Consider the following 19,511-nt stretch of genomic DNA (forward strand, 5'->3'; position numbering starts at 1 on the left):
TAGCTTTACAAATGCCTGGTTTGAAACATGCCACTCTGACATTTAATGTTCTAAGACATTTATTTGACTTGATAGAGTACAAACTTACATAGTATTTTCTAGCACTTGAAGATTTGTTTGAAAAACAAAGGCAAATTTTAAAGCACTCTAGAGGTGATACAATTAATAAATGCTATACTTTCATTTGAGACTTAGGTTAGTGTTTACCAAACTAAGGTTTTATAAGCTAATCATGTGCTTCTTGGCTTATAATAAAGGTGAAATTGCCTTTCTTTAGTGCAAATCAGTTTAAGGTAAGAAAAAGAATGCCAGTGCTGTGGCAAAATTAAGGGCACAAATCATATGGATCTTATCTCTATAAGCCTCAGATGAGAGACCCTAAAAATTACCAACACAAATACACTAAACAAGAAATTACAGAGTATGAAGACACAGCACATCAACAGAAAGGAGGTTGACAATACAGTTCGCTCTTTTAGCGAAGCCTAACTAAACAGGCGGCACACATCAGATAAAATCTTAACAAAGTCACTATAGCTAACAAAGCAACATTAATTTCTCTCCAATTAAATTTTTTAAAGACCTTAACACTTTAAAACACACAAAAGTTATACTAATATTGATTATCTTGGTAAAATAATTCATCAAGTCAATGACTGACTTGAAAAGTACAATTCATTGCCTGTCTGAAAGTTTCATATCCACACACCAGATTCAAGAGGGTTATTATAATGTGAACTGATGTCAGGACTTTTGCCTACAACTGTTAAGAATAGTATTTCATATTTTATTTTTATATTTTAATAGTGTTTTAAATATTAGTTTTATGTATATGGGTATTTGGGTTGCATGTATGTATGTGTAGCATGTACATACCTGTTACCTTCAGAAGTCACAGAATTAAATTAGATTCCCTAGAACTTGAATTTTAGATCATTGTAAACTACTGCACATATACTAGAAACTAAACGTGGGTCCTCTATGAGAGCAAAAAGGGCTCTTAATCACTAAAGTCATCCAGCCTATCCCACTGTTCAATGACTAACCACATTTTTGGACAGAATTTGTTAAACTCCATTGAGACAGCATAATAACCAAGAAATATCTTTGTTACTTAATGGCATATATCAACACATGGATCCTAATGCTGCCTCACCCTAGAATGTCAAACATGTAAGATGGTTCTCAGTTTTCAGGATAGAAATGGCTAAGTTGTTAAGAGCTCTGGCTGCTCTCTCAGAGGACCAGGGTTCAATTCCTGGTATCTCCAAAGAGGTTCACAACTATCTGTAACTCCAGGTCCAGGACATCTTATAAGCTCTTCAAACCTTTGCAGGCATCAGGTTCACATGTCTGTGGTGTACAGACAGACATACATGCAAACAAAATATACATACATGCTAAATAATAAAATTAAAAAGCTATCCTGTTTTCTCTAAACTTTTAAGAACTAGATTAGAATATAGCAAATCCTGTTGTGAACTTTTTTCTTGCTTTCTTGTATTTTATTTATTATACATTTGTAAAAACTTATTATGAAAATATGAACATTCTAATTCAGCTACTAACGACTTGGAATTTGAATAGCCCATCCCTGAAGGAGACAAAACTTTAATATGAACTATTATCCAGAAATCTTTGCATGAAACTTTGACCCCCCTCAAAGGAAATCTGTTATACTGCTAACTCCAAAATCTACTGTAGAAGTTTATATATGGAATTATCTTGAAATCTAATCAAATAAGCTTTTCTTGCTGTTCTAAATAAACACACACACTAGCAACTTGGAGTGTGTTTTTATGATGTACTGCTCTTTTTACACGCTAGTATCATATTAAAGTGGAGAGCAGCAGGAAGAAGTGGGCAACCACTCACCTCAAATACAGATAGTTCCTTTTCGTTAAAGCCTGCCCATTTCACTGTCATCATACATGCCCAGCACCCACAGCCACTGAAACAAAGTCTAATACTGAAATGTCACATGCCATCCTCCATTCTAAATTCTAACCTAAGCTTTTTACTTGGATCACTTAATACTGAATCTCCATATGTTAAAAAGAACATACTAAGTTCTCAATTTAGTGAAGAGTAATTTGATAATTTAGTGTGCCATTTTCTTTTTGTTATGCATCATAACTGTTTATTCACGTTATCTTTTCTCGGCTTTCCTTTTAAAACTGCTAAGTAGAATGCACTATGAAATTAGAATCTTGTTGAACTTTCTCCTTACTCAAATTATCTTAACAGCTATCAAGCCACAAAAATCAAAACCAAACAGACATAAAGGGCAGTTGTGATAAATGGGTTGGGTGGGGTTTGGGAAGCAATAACTTGAGTTAATTTACCCTGCAGTCTTGGCATTATTAAAATAATTACAAAAGCAAAATTTAGAATAGTGGTTTCAATTTATATCCCATTGTGATACACAGGAAATGTTAACTGTCTTGTATACACACACTACAGTCAATACCTCAAACACAAATTCCTAGTTCTACATACACATATTATGACACATTATTTCTCTAGAAAGGTTTTTGGTTTGTTTGCTTGCTTTATATATTTACTTTCTGAATGATTTCATGCATGCATCATGCATGTGCATGTAGAGGCAAGAAGAAAGGGTTAGATCCTTGGGAACTGGAGTTACTGATGATGTGAGCTACCATATGGGTACTGGGAACTGAACCTGGAACCTCTTCTTAATCAGTGAACCATCCAACTGTCTCTAGTAATTTTAGGTGTAAACGTGGTGTCAAGGAATATGAATTGCTTCTCAGCATTTGACAGAGACCAAATGTAGAATATTTACATTCCAAAATTTAACTTTAATGGCTATCAGTCTATACTTAATATTAATATATGAAAATACCACATTTCAAGATTCAAGATCTATACACAATAATTAGCACTATTGTAGAATAAGTGTATAGCTCAGTAGTAAAGAATCCTCCCCCTTACACACACACACACACACACACACACTCTTTATAACAGTACGTTTTATTTCTCACATGTGCACAAGCATGTGTATGTGTGTGTGTGTAAAGATTAGTTTAACAGTTCTATCATATCTATTGGCAATGATTTTCAATAATTTAAAGTTTTTATTTCTAAATAGTCTACTTTTCAAATATAACTAATGCCTTAAAAACTCTAGAAGTGGTTTTGATGTATCATTGGAACAAGCCTATCTATCTAAAGTAATAATAAATTATGAATTTCCAGTGTAATACGCATTTCATAGTCTCTAAAATTAAGATTATTCCTAGGCTAAAGAAATGGTTTAACAATTAAAAGTATGAGCTGCTCTTGTAGAGAACACAACAGTCACACGGTGGCTAACAACCATCAGGAATTCCAGTTTCGTGGTATCCAATACCCTCTTTCTTCTGGCCTCTCCCAGTAGCATGCACGCCTTTAGTGCACAGAATACATCCCGGCAAAGCACCCATACACATAAAATAATACTACTACTTCTTATAATCTTCTAGTACAATTAAGACCCAAAATTGTGCCATATAGCGGAAAACTAATTGGCTATACAAGTTCACTGGGCAGTAGGTTGTCATGGTTACTTGGTTATTTTAGAACATTAGAAATAAAGGACCACTAGTAAAATATTTCCCATATTTTGTTGCCATAAAATGCATCATTTTAGTATCTTTTAAACTCTGCTAAAGAAGAAAACACTGAAAACAAAATTCTCAGCAAATATTAGCTTGAGCACAGAGACCTTACAATCTAAGCATCATGTGTGAAATTAACACCTGTGAGTGCTATTACTGCAGACCTTCCATGGGCTGGCATAACTGACAACTGCTATAAGTCATCGTCAACCTAAAGACTCTGTACTCCAAATTAATTTTCAGAAGACTAATTAGGGTGATTATCTAGTAAGCTTCATACTACCTTAATTATCAAGATAGAGCTCCCCACACTACTATAGTTGAGACATCATTTTACAATGAGACAGGCTTTTGAATTAGAATTTCTACCATTAACTTACCATGTGTGTGACTATAGTCAAGTGGCATTTTGTGAGCATGTTTGTACATTTTGTGATTTAAATTTTAGATAGTTATAATTCACCTCCATGGTTAATATACTTTAAATTTTCTCTGCTCTTTTAGTGAAAGGCATTTCCTTCATACTATCAGACAGCATTTGGCAATACTTGAAGGCAATCTGGCTACCACAGTGCAAAAGAGCTGGAGACTTTATTAAATACCCTCACTGATTATATAGGACAGTCTCCTCTGCCTCCCCCACATTATCCAGTGTAAAATTAAGCCTCACAAGCCCTGCTCTGGTCTAAGCGTGTAAGAACTATTTTATTTGCCAGCATACTAAGCTTTCACTCACTCACTGATTTTTTTACAAGGAACACTTCAGAGGCTGTGTAAAGACAGGATGATTTTTTTTTTTTACTGATGATTTATAGGTTATGTATTTAAACCTACATTTAATTTAAATGGTTCTACATTTTATTTTAAATTTCTAAAGTGGTAAATACTGGTAAACAGCATTTAAAAAGTTTGTTGGAGTTCTTAACAATACAGAAGAGCTGTAGAAGTCAATCTTGAGCTCCAAGTCTGAAAATGAACTGTTTAGATAAACTTAACACACTGCATCTGAGTGAGCAGCTGAGATGAAAGGCATGGATTTGTTGACAAAGAGGGATAAAGTTTCTTCATGGAGGAGATGGGTTGGCAGGGACGTTTACTTCAAGAAACTTCTACTGATCATCTACTAGAATATATCATTCATTATACTAAAATGAACTTTCAATTAAAACAATCTCACTTTTTTGTATTCAGTCAGCTTGGAAGATTTTTCTGCCTGAGAACAGAACAGTAAACCAATCATCCCCCCATATATATATGGTAGTATTTAACAACTTTTTGTTTAGTTGCTAAATAAATGCCTAGAACACAATTATTTCCAAGCTTTTAGAACGTGAAGAAATCAATCAGAACTTTCAAAAATTACTCCAAGGGGAATCTGGGGAGAAGGTTCAGGGGTCGGGGGAGAAGATCACCATCCTAGGAGATTACTGAGCATGCCCCTCCCACCTTTACGGAAATGAATACAGATAACCAAGGACAGCCCCACATTTGAATAATGTGTGCTGTTGACATGAGCACAGCCATGCCCTGATCCATGTGCAGATGCTGATGGTATGTGCACAAGAGATGTGATACAGCTTGAGCCTAAGACCCCTGCCAAGATTAGCTAAATTTGCCTCTTTAGGTGTATACAATAGCTCCACCTTCTCTCTGGTCATAAACAATAGACCGACCTCTTCCACTCAGATGTATAAAACAAATGCACTGAGTTTCTTGGCTGATGCTGGTACATTTTCATTGAAGCACACAGCCCACCCAATCCCAATGTTATCATTTTCTTCATCCCCCAGGACCCTGACAGGTCAAACCCTAAGATGTGGAGGTGGAGGCAAAACCCTTCTTTCTTTAAGCTCTTTTTGTCAGGTATTCTACCACAGTAATAAGACAACAGCTAATGAAACCCAAACCCATTTGGGTGAGTTACAAATATCAGTAATTATTACTTCAAGATCTTTGTCACACGACGACATACAAGTATATAAATCACCAGTGTGACAGCACCATGTGTCAAAGTCTGGAAATTCTCTAAATAGGAAAAAGAAAGGAATGTGATAGCAAAAATATAAAAACTCCCTGAAGCATGTTTCAGGAACCACAGGAGCCCTAAGACTGCACTTTAAGATGTGGTTATCTTTATTAACACCCATGCCAGAGACTTCTGGGTCTAGTCTTCTATTACCTGCAGTACCATCTCACTTGTCCACCCCTGACAAACTCAAGATTGCCCAGACAGAATTCAACTTATCACCATCTATTTGCTTCCTTCTGCCTTGCCTATCTGAAAGGTAAGATACTTTAAATCATCCCAGACTCCTTCACTTTCCTTCTTTTTCTTTTTTAAAAAGATTTATTATATTAATAAGTACATTGTAGCTGTCTTAAGACACACCAGAAGAAGGCATCAGATCTTATTTACAGATGGTTGTAAGCTACCATGTGGTTGCTGGGATTTGAACTCAGGACCTCTGGAAGAGCAGTCAGTGATCTTAATCACTGAGCCATCTCTACAGCTCCTCTTCTTTTTCTTAATAACATCAAATTCTATTAATTCTTCTTTTTGAGTCTAGTGGGATGTAGAGCTTAAAAAACAAAACCCAAATGCTACCGAACTACTGCCGGGATTCACTGCACATTGGAGTTTGAAAAGCACGCCCTGAAAAGTGACAGTCACAGTAGCTGCTAGTAACTGCTAAGGCTCTGGAAAAAGAAGGGGGTACAAGGATGTAGACAGTTCAGAAGTCATGTCAGCTGTCTTCCTTATTCTTGAAATAGTCTCTCACTGAACCTGGAAGCCACTGCTTGGTCAACAAACTCCAGTGATCATCTCTCTATTCCCTTGAGCACACTCAGTTTTTTCTGTGGGAACTAAGAATTCAAATTCCTTGTTTTTGCACAGTGCATTTTACCGATGTGACAACTTTCCAACCCTCACAAAAGGTTTTTATTCTGTAATCCTGTATCTAAAACTAACTCATATTATACAGATGAACTAAAATAAAAGTATAAATTAAATTCATTTAACTGAATACTGAATATAAGGTACTTTTCAGTTTTAATAGTAAGAATATAGAAGAAATTATGATTCTGAGTATGTGAACAGAAAACTACCGGGAAAAGAATGAGTGAAAACTCTAAGTACTAAAGAGCACATAGATAATGCTCAAGTGAACCAAAGATGGTATGCACATATTTCTACTCTAATTTGTAAGTAAATGCCAAGAAGAAAAGCTAAAATGATTGAGGTTAGGGTGTGGGTAGGTGAAGGCAGCTAATGAAAAGACATAAACAAACCTTTCAGTACTGCCTGCTTACAGAAACAAAACACCATTATTTTTAAAATGGATTAGGGTGCTAGAATTTTCAAGGCTGTTTCAATCCCAAAAATAACTCAGGAAACAGATTGCAAAAAAAAAAAAAAAAAAAAAAAAAAAAAAAAACAGAATTTAAGTCATGTCAGGAAACAATGAATACTACCTAGATTATACACCTCAGTGTATTTAGTGCCAGAGATACTTCTACCTCACAACCACTTACTCCCCAATGCCCTAAGTCATAATCTAGAAACATTCATATCCGGTATGTATAAAATTATTTTCTCAAAGAAACTCATTAATTAAGGTTTCTACTACAGAGATAAAACCTAAGATTCATTTTCCAGATAAGCAACTTCTGACACAAAATAATGAAAGTCACTTCTTTGAATATTAGGAAATATGTATAATTTGAAAAAATGTCAAAATACTGTTCCACTCGGCTTAACTAACAATTTGTAAAAATCCTACATACTGAATACAGGACAGCAAAAGCCAAATGATTTTTTTTCAGGATTTCCTAATACTGCCCCAAGTGTCAAAAATGTCTATACAAATCAATCTATGTACAAGTAATATGGCTAGTTAAAATCCATCTAAAAATATGTCATGGATGGTTGTTCATTTGTTTATTTGTTTATTTTTGTCTTCCTGAGACAGGGTTTCTCTGTGTAGCTCTGGCTATCCTGGAACTCTCTCTATAGACCACACTGGCTTCACACTCACGGAGACCCACCTGCCTATGGTCACGGGCACTAAGATTAAAGGGTGTGCATCACCACTGCCTGGCAGCCATAGAGTTCTTTAAAGGAATTTTTTATTATTAGATTGATTCCTCTAAAAGAATCCAAATATTTGATCTACAACCTACATTGTGAATATTGGTAACTAAGAAAACATACATTTTATCCCCTATGAAGATCTTATGTAGGGAACCTAACTTTTACTATACTTTGCTGTTTAAAAAAACAACATGTAACAGAAAGAAAAACATCTAACGTTACTTTATTGCTCTTCATAACACAAGATTATGAAAGAACATGTGAAATTGCTGAGTATACTCATCTATGAAAAACATCAAGAATATTCCAAAGTCCAGAAGAAATAAACTAAAAATATTCTTGATAAGTTGTTTTGTTTTTAACTCCACTTGGTTGAAAACTAAGCTGTTTTAAAGGTCTCAGTACACAGGTGCTCATCTGCAAACCTCACTGTGAGCTGATGCTACAGGGCAGCTACCGCTTACCTCAAGGGAACCTACTGCAGATAAAGTCCCGTCACTTGCACAGTCCTTTCAGCTGCCTGCCAGTTGTCTCTGCGGAAGGGAAAGCCTGATGAGTGAGAACCTAGGCCACACTCCTCTGGAGTGGAGGGAGCCTGCATCTGCACAGAGCTGCCTGCCTACAGGTCTCTAACTCTCAACACACAGCTCAAAACAAGCCGCCTTTGAGTTTCTCTCTCCATTCAACAGGAAGCCAAATGCAGTAAGAATTCCTAAATGTTAACAATCTATTGGCAGAAAAAGACTAAAGGAACCCAGTACAAACTTGTTACCTTGACAGGGAAAACACAAACATATACATGCACGCATACATACACACATAAATTGGTTAAAATTAATGGACAGAACCCGAGGAGAGAAAAGGCTAGACTGACAAAAAGTCACTTTATCAAAACAAGAATGCTGAACCCAAATACATTTGTGTCCACCGCTTTCAGAAGACGCCATCAAGTATATATCATGCACGGAATGAACCATTCTATGGACCCAAATGTCCACTTACAAATACCACCTATTTTCTTGGTGAGGTCAGTAAATGGGTGCTAGCAAGAGGAATTTATCACATTTTTTAAAAAAATATGCAAAACGAAAACCACCAGCTTGATTCCACAAGAAATTTTACAAAGAAGAAAGATTTTTATAACTAGCAAAGTACACAAATCCTTATAAAGATCAAACTAAGATGGGAAATACTAAATAATTTAAAAACTATGAAATGCAGCACACTTCAAAACCCACATTCATCTTATAAAACCATAAATGGCTGGCTGTTCTTCCATTGATAACACCTTTATATTATTATTCACATGTAAATTAAGCTATAAAATTTAAAAAAACTATATTCTAATGGCAAATATAATCCTTAATTCCAATGTTGTGCTTCATTAAGGCCACCTCCACTCCCTACCACCACCACCCCAGAGGGGGAAAAACACTACATAAAAAATACTAAAAGAAAACTTGAAAACAATAACCTTCGGTACCAAGGTTGGGAGGGGGGAGGGAAGAGACAGTCTGAGCTCTCACTTTCCCAGCATCACATGTAAACTGAAATTACTTACCTCTGATTCTTTGTCACTTAGAGATCCTAAGCTTCCAAAACTGTGATTAGAACTTTCATTATTTGTTGAAGCCTGTGAAAGATTTTTAAAGGTGAAAATTAGGAGTGGTTTTCAAGAAACGTAAAACAAGATATAAAACCAATCTTTACTTTTATGAAAATCAAGTATGATTTCTTTAATTGAGGAAGCTAAGCAAGCAAGGTAACAGGTTCTCAATCTACAAATGATTTGTCAAGCTACCAAAATCCAGAATCTTACTTGTATTGATGATTTCAAAAAAAAAAAAATCAATTTAAAAGCAAAAGAACTGAGCTATGGCTGGGCAACAGGATCACTAAAGTTCCCAGCCAATGTAAGGAGAGCATCACCATGTGCCTCAATCGTAATCACATTCTGTGTCTCTCTCACACCAGCCAATGTAGGGCATCATCCATGTGCCTCCGTCATCCTAAGAATCATATTCCGTGTCTCATTCTTTCTTTCCTTGTAAAAACAAACTGCCTTTGGGGGGAGGTATTTTGACTTAATTAAGAAACTCTTGACTACTTTGACAACCTTAACTGCTATTCTCAAAGTTTCTCCAAAGTCTGGACAATGTATTTTTGAGCAGTAACAAACAGACACAAGCTCTGCTAGGAGGCTGGTGTCTCTTCTCCTTCCAATCAGCAACACTGAGAATTTTGTGACTCGTACAGCAGTATCAGCTTCTTGGATTCATCCTTACAGGAATGAATGTTTGACCAGCTGACGATAAGTTGCTGCACAAACCCAAACCAAATAATATCTCCAGATTCCTCCATCATTTGTAAGAGTGGCTACAATTCCTACTGTCAAGTTACAAACTGGCCAATTGTTTGTAGATACATGTGTGGTAACAACTGTGAGCCACTGCATTTTATGAACACGGTAAGACTATACACCGTATGACTATCAACATGAACCAGCAGCTGACATAATTACAACTCAAGGAGTATTGAGACAAAGTTAAAATTGAGCAAATTTGTCAAACTAGAAATTCTGATTCTGGAGTAATGCAGACGGTGGAGAAGTTTTGGACCATCTATAAAGTCCCATGAAGACATGAACAAAACTAAACAAATATCTGCAGACAAATAAAATTAAGCCAGGTGACAGGAATTTCCACAAATTTTCCCCCAAAACAGCAGGAAGGGACAATATACAAACAAGCAACCACAAGGCCTGTAGAGAACACAACAGGAAAAAAATGGCCGTTTACAGAATGAAAACAGGATACCAAACCCCAAAACTCACTCATTAAACAAGCAGACTATTTAAGGACAAAGTCATAGCCCAGAGACTTTTTTTTGCCTCCCTTGAAATAATCATTAAGTACAAGAAGTGCATCCAAAATAAAGGCTAATAGGTTGGGACAGTCATCTTATAGGAAGACCTGTCCACAACAGAGAAAGTATACTACCAGGTGTGAAATTAAAAGGAGCACAATAGTAATTAGTAATAAAGAAAAAGAAATATCTAGATAAAAGGTTAGAAGAGGGCTGGAGACATGGCTTGGTTGGTAAACTACTTGCTGTGCATGGGAACCTGAGTTCAAACCCCAACACCTACATAAAATACAGACACAGTGGCACCATATATCCATAGTCTCAACACTCCCGAGACAGAAACAAGAGCAGCCCTTGCAAGGCCAACCAGTCTATCCAAACAAAGGAGCTCCAGTGAGACCCGGTCTGAAAACATAGGTGGGCTGAAGAGATGATTCAGCCATTAAGAGCACAGGCTGCTCATCCAGAAGACCCAGGTTTAATTTCCAACATCCATATAGTAACTGAAAACCATCTGTAAATCTAGAATCTGACTCATTTTCCAGTCCTTTCGGGAACTAGACATGCAAGTGGTGAGCAGACATACATGCAGGCAAAACACCCAGACATATACTCAAATAAAAATGTTCAAAGGTGTGTAGCAATGGAGGAAGACATCATTCTCTGGCCTCCACAAACATGAACACACATGTATAAACACACACAATGTTCTGAAGGCACAACTTACAAATCTCAAAAAGAAATGAAAAACACCTCAGTTTTGATGTGGATCTAAAACCAACAGCCAAGGGGAAAAACTGTGGAAAAGGCCACGCTGAACCTCCTTACTGATTCAGCCATCTGATTTCTCAAAAAACAAACAAAATGGTCCAAATTTACAAAGTTACTACAAGAACAACAAAAGTACAATAAAAGCCCAAGCTAACAAAAGTGCCAGAAATACCCTGAAAAAAGGTGACAACTGTAACCTACTATTTCAAATTGAGACACAGCATTACAAAAATGGTTTATAATAAGAAAGAACACTACAATAAGATTTCTAAACATGAAAACATGGTAGAACCCAGGGAAGCTTAAGAAATAGTGTCAGTAAGGAACAAAGAATATATACAGCCAATGGTGCTCTAAGAGAGCCCTAAGGTCACAAGGACATTTTGAAATCACAAGGAACACAATAAAAATGTATTTATTAATTTTATTTGTTTTGTTTGTGTGTCTGTGTGTGCCAGTTCATGTATGGAGGTCAGGGACAACCTGCAGGAGTCAGTTCTCTCTGTACATCACGTGGGTTCCAGGAACTGAACCCCAGTTGTTGGGCTTGGCAACAAGCACCTCTACTACCCACTGAGCTACCTCAGGAGCTGAATAAAAATGAAAGGTTTAACAAGCTGGAGATTTAACAGAGTAAAAAGAATTACTTAAAGACTACTCAAAGGAGAAAATTAAAAAATTAACGAGTATTCCCTGAAAATATTTTAATGTACAGCTGACTGGAAAAACATACCACATACCTATCTACGAATATCAACTGAGAACATGACGTTTTCCAGAGCTTTATGTGCTTTATGCCAAAAGAAAACATGTAAGGAAAGCTATGATGAACACACCATTTTACATCCAGTCAACGTGATTTTCAGACATGACTGTTGACTGAACACTCAGGAACTACTTGCCAGAAGATTTGTTTACTGATAAGGACTAAATAAACAACTGTGGGATATTCTAGCTTTACTATGTGCATTGTCCTCAAGAGCGATAAGTCTCAGTTCTCAGATTCAAATAAAAATTAATATGGTCCTGAAGTTGAATTAGACCTAAGAACTGCCCAGACCAACTACAAGTTGGATCAAAACCTGCCGTTTTACTGCATAGAAAACATAATTTCTAGATACCACAGCAGCTATAAAGAGAACTATGTTGAAAATAAAGAACCACAAAGAAACACTTCAGAATTTTGCATGTCAGTTGTACCCGTGCCTCTGTCTAGTACCTGATCTGTGTTAAGAGCCAACTCTTAGTGTCTAAGGCAAGTCTACAAGTCCAGACGGTGATGCCAGTGGCCGGGCACCAGTGATGACAGTTATGCTGTCTGATAAGTCAACTAGCTGCAATAAAACCATTTTTTAAAAAAAGTCAACACTCTTCAGAACACACCCCTTCTTCTGATGGAGATACTGTAATCAACAAGTAAGATACCAAAGTAGCTACAGTCCTGTTTTGAAATACACTTGTAAGAAATGGCCAAACTGGAATTTCAGCAGAGAAATAAAAACTAGACAAGAGAAAATTTGAACTCCAGAACTCGAAAGTTCCACTCTACAGGCATAACCAGAGGGTGCAGAGGGCTAGTAAGCATCCAACTCACATGCAATTAGTTACAAGAGAGACAAGGAGCAGGAGGTACAAAAGAAGGAATATCCCAGTCTTATAGGCTAATCTTTCTCCTCAAGCAAGGAACAAAAAAAAAAAAAAAAAAAAAAAAAATTACACCTAGGCACAAAGTAAAATATCTGAGACCAAGAAGAAAGAAGAAAATCTTGAGAGCTGGAGAGGTCTCTCAGTGAGCAAAGACACCGGCCACTAAGCCTGACAACCTGGGTTCAATCTTCTGACCTCTACAAGTGTTGTCAGTCTCTCAATCAGTAATAGTTCATCCAGGCAAGGATGGAAAGTATAAAAAGAAGGAGGAAGACTACACTGCAGCTCTCAGTGACGCAGGCAGTTTTTGATTCCTCTTTTCTGCACTTTACAGTCCTTGGTGAAATTGTCAAGTATCTTGTCAGATTTACTCTGAGTATCTTATAATTTTGTACAGAGTATCTTTTCAAAATTTTACTTTTCATTTGTTAAGTAAAAATATTACTAATTTTGGAATGACATATACAGAGGCATGACCAAGTGTATCTTCATTTGTCAATTCTTTGTGATTTCCATCTGTAACAATCATGAGTATAATCTTTATTCCAATACGAGTGGTAGAAATATGGCTGTGTTGAGTCATGTAACCAAGTAAGCTGTGTAAGCAAACATAATGGATCATTCTCTCTATGTACTGGGAGGACAACTTTTGAGCCCTGCTATTTATTTCAATGGCTCCTCACCACTATATTGATTATAATGGAGAGTTACCTGGATAACAGATATAAACCCCAGCATCTGGCTTTAGGCATTCCTATTTAAGGTCAATTATTTGAATGTCAACAGTCTTAATAGAGATTCCTTGGATAGTAAAACTAGCAGTTTCTTCATAAATATTCTTAACTTTACCTCCTGTGTCAGAATTAATACATATTTTTTCCATATGATAACAGTACCCTGTGCCATGAAATGGTTTACTTAATACTTTCGTTCTTTGGTTTTAAAAACTAAGATTGCAGCTACGTCTTAAAAAAGATTTTATTAAATAACCATACATCTGCTACTAAATAGAAGAATGTTTATTTATGTTATGTTTATATTATGTTATTCTCTATACAGAATATTTAAAATAATATGATAGTTTAAGTACATTATTGTTCCATAATTGATCTTAATAAAAATATACTTGGGTACACTGTTTAAAAAAATTACTTTTCCTAACCCCAATGAAACTTCTTTCTGTAAGAGACTTTTTAAAATTACTTGCTGTACTGGTTAGTTTTGTATCAACTTGACACAAGCTGGATTTACCAGAGAGAAAGGAGCCTCTCTTGAGGAAATCCTATCATGAGATCCAGCTGTGAGGTATTTTCTCACTTAGTGATCAAGGGGAGAGGGCCCAGCCCACTGTAGGTGGTGCCATCCCTGGGCTGGTAGACCTGGGTTCTATAAGAAAGCAGGCTGAGCAAGCCAGGGGAAGGAAGCCAGTAAGTGACATCCCTCCATGGCCTCTGCATCAGCTCCTGCTTCCTGACCTGCTTGAGCTCCAGTCCTGACTTCCTTTGGTGATAAACAGCAATGTGGAAGTGTAAATTGAATAAACCATTTTCTCCTCAACTTGCTTCTTGGTCATGGTTTTAGTGCGAATATAATCCCTAAGACACTTACATTTTTGTTTTTACTTAACGTAACATATTTATATGCACAATGCAATAACTCAACACATGCCAGTCAAATCAGGGTAGTTGTTACTTCCAGCTCCTTTCTCATAGTTCCATACAAAGTACAAAAGAGATGACTGCAAGTCCTTCCCAGAACGTCATTCTCTCTTCCCTCTCGCCTTCCTTCCTTTAGTAATCCTCTTTTGAGATACTGCAGTAGCTCTTGCTTCCACATAGCAGAGGGTACAGAATACTTGTTCTGTATCTGGCTTAGTTCACCCAACAGTGTCCTCTAGTTCTGCCAGTTTTAACACAAATGACCAATGTTTATCTTTTAAAATGCCTACTTATTTTTTTTATGTATATATGTGTGCCAGCTTATTGTATGTCCACCAAAATGTCCAGAAGGAAGCATCATATTCTCTGACACTAGAGTTACAGGCAGCTGTGAGCCACCATGTGTGTGCTGGGAGCCCAACCCAGGTACTTTGGAAAAGCAGCTAGTTCTCTTAACCACTGTCATTTCTTTTTAAGTTTTATTTATTTTCATTTTAAGTGGATGAGTAGTGAATGTACATCTTTGTTTTGTACCGTGTGTGCAGTCCCCATGGAAGCCAGAAGCTGGTGTCAGATCTTTTTGAACTAGAATTACGCATGATTGTGAACTGCCATGCCCAAGCTAGAAACTGAACCTGGGTCCTCTGGAAGAGTAGCTAAGGTTCTTAACCACTGAGCAATCTTTCCAGCCTTGAGATTTCAAGTTTATCTTTGAAAAATACTTTGTATTTTTCTTTATCTCTGATACACTGACTCAATTTCCTTTGGGTATATTCTAGAAGCAAGACAGCTCCATCCTATAGACTTAGTTTTTCTTAAGACTCTCCTATGATTCTACATAATGGCCATCCTAATTTGCAGTCCCACAGGCAGTGACTAAGACTTTTTTTTTGTTCCCATCACTGCCTGCATGTTGTTTTTGCTATTTTGCCAATAGCCATTCTGATGAGGGTAAGATAATATCCCATCACAGTTCTGATTTGCATTTCCATGACAGCTACAGATGCATAATTCTGTAAGGCTTTCACTGGTAATTTTGTCAAGACTTGGAAGAATAATAACTAGCAGGTACAGTTTTTTAAAGCTGAAACTACTAGAACTAAATTTTAAGAATTAGCTTCCTCATTTAAACACCTCCACATTTTAAGTCCTGTTAGACAAAAAGAGAGATCAACTCCCAAAGTTGTCCTCTGGCTTTCCCACATGCATGCCACAGCACAGTTATGCACACACTCATACTGAAGATTTTAAAAAATCAAAAAGCTAGTAAGCATAAATCAGGTCATAAGACATTAAAGAGGACCACCATCCTATTCCATAAAATCCTATTGGGAATATCTGCAGGAGACTAAAACATCAACTCTAACCCCACCTATGTTAACAAAGTCTCACTGGAATGTAACCAGCCATCCACTGAATGACATTTGGTCTATGGCTACCTGAGTGCCATGGCAGAGTTAAGTAAAGCATTTATGGAAGAATTCATATGACATTAACTACTTGGCCCTGTACAAAAGTTACCCTAATGCAGCTAGAGATCCTATGAAAATGCAGGAGTGGAGGAGGAACTGAATGCAGTGCTGTACGTCACCAATAGAGGCCCCCATCTAACCATGCTAATCTAAACTGACTCCTAAAAAGCACTGTCCCAAATTTTAACTCAAAACGTAAGTCTTACATAAAGCACAATTAACACTTCCTATCTTAGGTACTCAACCTCCACTCTGATAGTCAAGCACCAGAGGTTATTTTGTTTTGTGCTACCTTACATTTTTGGTGGGAATATAAGTTAACCTGCCTATGTACTAGACAATCTAAAGAAGTTCCTTCTTATACACACTCCTGACCCACGCCTATAGTTAAAAACACAAGAGAAAACACAACAAAGGTTTGCCATGGGATGATCCACAGATTGAGACCTGCTGCCTTAGTGCTTAGGCTCTGAGTGGCATAACATAAGCACAGGGTGGAGGTGAAAGGTTTTGCTTCATGGGCTGTGTTCCCTTAAGAACACCACAACCAGAGGGGAAACAGTTCTGTCGGCCAAGGTAGCCAGTTGCCCTGACTTCTCATCTTCTCAGCCTCAGAACCAATCTGTGAATTGTCCCATAGTTTACAAAACCTTTTCCCTTCCATAAGACAGCTAAAACTGGCCTCTTTTTCTGTAAGTAAAATCTAGTAACTGGTATAAAATGTAAACCACTTCAAAATGTTTAGCCAAAAAAAAAAAGGGGAGTGGATAAAAAAAAAAAAAAAAGAAATCACCAATTCAAACAAGCTGCCTTTTTCATCTTAGCATTTAACCAGCATTTTGACTAGTACTAGTTCTGGACAAAATTGTAAAATGGACTGGCTTTGGTTCCCACCCTCGGTCTCAACAGGCATTGATATACTGTTCTTAGCTCTGCCGGCTACATCTATTATTGCTCTCAGTTTTCAATTAATTCCAAACAGTAAATCCAGCAGCTTAGATTTCAATTTGCACCTACAAAAATAAGGAGAGCCTGCTATATGCTCCCATTTCCTTAGATGTCAGTTCACTGACATACTACCTCAAAATATCCATCAACTGCTGCCCAAAGAGGTACAGGTCTTTAATCCCAGCACTCAGGAGGCAGAGGCAGGTAGATCTCCAAATTCAAGATCAGCCTGGTCTATAGAGCTAGTTCTAAGACAACCAAGGCTACACAGAAAAACCCTATCTCAAAACAACAACAAAAGAAAAGAAAGGAAGAGAAAAGGTATCCATCAGGCTAATGGATTTAGTTAAAACATTTCATATTTTAACAGAATTTTTTGAAATGAGGGTTTAATTTACAAAATATTCCAAAGCCCTATTAACTCCCACGAACTAGATGATAAATGGGTAAAACCAAATATGCCTATGTACAAGTCGGCAGCTATGCCTATTCTGCTCTGGCTGTTATTAGAATGATTAGAAGATATCTGAGGCAGGTATTTAATTCTGTCTGCAAACCAGAAATATTAAATGAAACCTTACACAGAGTACTTTAAAATGTATGCTGAGGATGCTGGGCAGACAGCTTAAATGTAGATAGTGTGACTACCATGGAAAAGTCCCTGGATTCCCTACATACATACACATATAAAATATACAGCTTTGGCTTTTATTCTCATCTAATATCATCAGCTTGAAGGTAAAGAATATTAGTAAATCAAACACGAGCACTATTTTTGTTTCCAGACACCTTGCTAGCTCTGGCCACCAAGAATAGAATACATGAGCAGGGTTAGAAGGCTGTATGATTCTGTGCTAACTCCAGATGCAATTCAAATATTTTCCCTAATACTTTCTAGGATAAATTCAAGTCTCAAACAATTTTGGGGGGCTGGGCATACAGTTCAAGGACAGAGTGTTTGCCTAGCATGTATAAGGCCCTAGGCTTTAACATTCAGTAGAAAGGAAGGAAAAGAAAACCACAAAATAAAATTATCATAAATAAACTTAATTTCCACTTTCCCCCAAACCAGATTAAAATCAGGCATATTATTTTGATTTCTATTTTTTATAATATGTAAATGTGTTTTGACTGCATGTATGTCTGTGCAGCACTTGCATGCCTGCCCACAGAAGATAGAAGAGGGCATCAGAGCCCTTAGTACTAAAATTACAGACTGTTGTGTGTTAGGAGTCAAACCCAGGCCCTTTGGAGAGGGCCAGCGCTTTTAACCAAGGAGTAATCTCCAGCCCTATTCTGAACTCTTAAGTTATTTCATCCCCCAAATCAAAATATGCAAGTCTTTTAGTCCTCAACATTTCAGTAGTCTAGTAGAACGTAAATAACCAGAATGTGACATAATAAAGTATGCTCGGGTACACCAACGTTGTATCTGGGCAATCACATACTCAGAAACACTCTCAAGATGCTGTCTCGTCTAAAACTGCACTGCCTGAGTCTAATGACAGAAGGGTCATGGGACGAAACAAGGTCAATTTCATGTTTAAAAGAAAAGACAGGAACCCTGCCTGCTTAAGAAACCAGCTTGTGAGACTAGAGGAAAGTGTAAGTGTGATGGAAAATGGAGGGAGAAGCATAAAATTGGGCCACAAGAAAAGGCAGCAATCAAAACTTGGGAACTATGTGAAACCATTGAAGAGTTTCTAAGAAGGGCAGTATACAATCAGATAAACTAGGAAAATGGCATCCTACTCGCACACATTGCACACTCTCCAGGTCTTTGGGGATAATTCAACAGTAAAATGAAGCAGCAGCTGTGATGATGTGATATAGCTCACTCCTCTTCCGTTCCTTAAGAGGGTAGCTATGGGGTAGAGGTAATGCTTAATCAAGGAAACTAGGGGCAGAACGACACTGAGCAATAAAAGTGACTCAACTCACAACTGACAACTGAGCCTGTTCCTATAGGCCGAACCCATGGTAAAGAATGTCAATCCCAGGAAGGAGATTTGACAACACTTAGTAAAATTAGCAGAGCTAATAAGTAAGTTCAACTAGGTTGTACTTCAAGTTCAACAAGAGCCACACACAAAACTCCTTTGTACTTTTTATTCAACAGCAATGAACACCTGAAATGAGTGAAGAGGAAAATTCTATTAAAAGAGAAAATAAACAAAACAAAACTCAGTATCTTTATACTATTTTGAGAAAGAAAACCTCAGAAGTTCAAACAAATGAAAGAGTTATACACCAAAAGCTAAAAAAAATTATTAAAAGAAAAAAAAAGACCTAAACAGATGTAAAAATATTTGTCCCATAGACTAGACAACTTACCAAGGTTCAATTATTTACACTAAACATTTACCTAAGACTTGTACTAAAACTCTGGCTGTTTCCTGTTTGTTTGGTTTTGTTTCTTTTAGAAGGTGAC

At 36.9% G+C, this 19,511-nt stretch overlaps 1 protein-coding gene across 1 annotated transcript in view; it reads right to left on the reverse strand.

Annotated features, from left to right (window-relative positions):
* Positions 1–19,511, reverse strand: part of TLK1 (tousled like kinase 1) — a 93,487-nt gene that overhangs the window by 41,567 nt on the left and 32,409 nt on the right. Inside the window, exon 3 of the mRNA XM_080927146.1 lies at positions 9,281–9,352. Coding sequence (XP_080783272.1) covers positions 9,281–9,352 — 72 coding nt within the window. The remainder of the gene's footprint in view (positions 1–9,280; positions 9,353–19,511) is intronic.

The sequence above is a fragment of the Micromys minutus genome (genome assembly GCF_963924665.1).
Source record: "Micromys minutus genome assembly, chromosome: 13".
Lineage (NCBI taxonomy): Eukaryota > Metazoa > Chordata > Mammalia > Rodentia > Muridae > Micromys > Micromys minutus.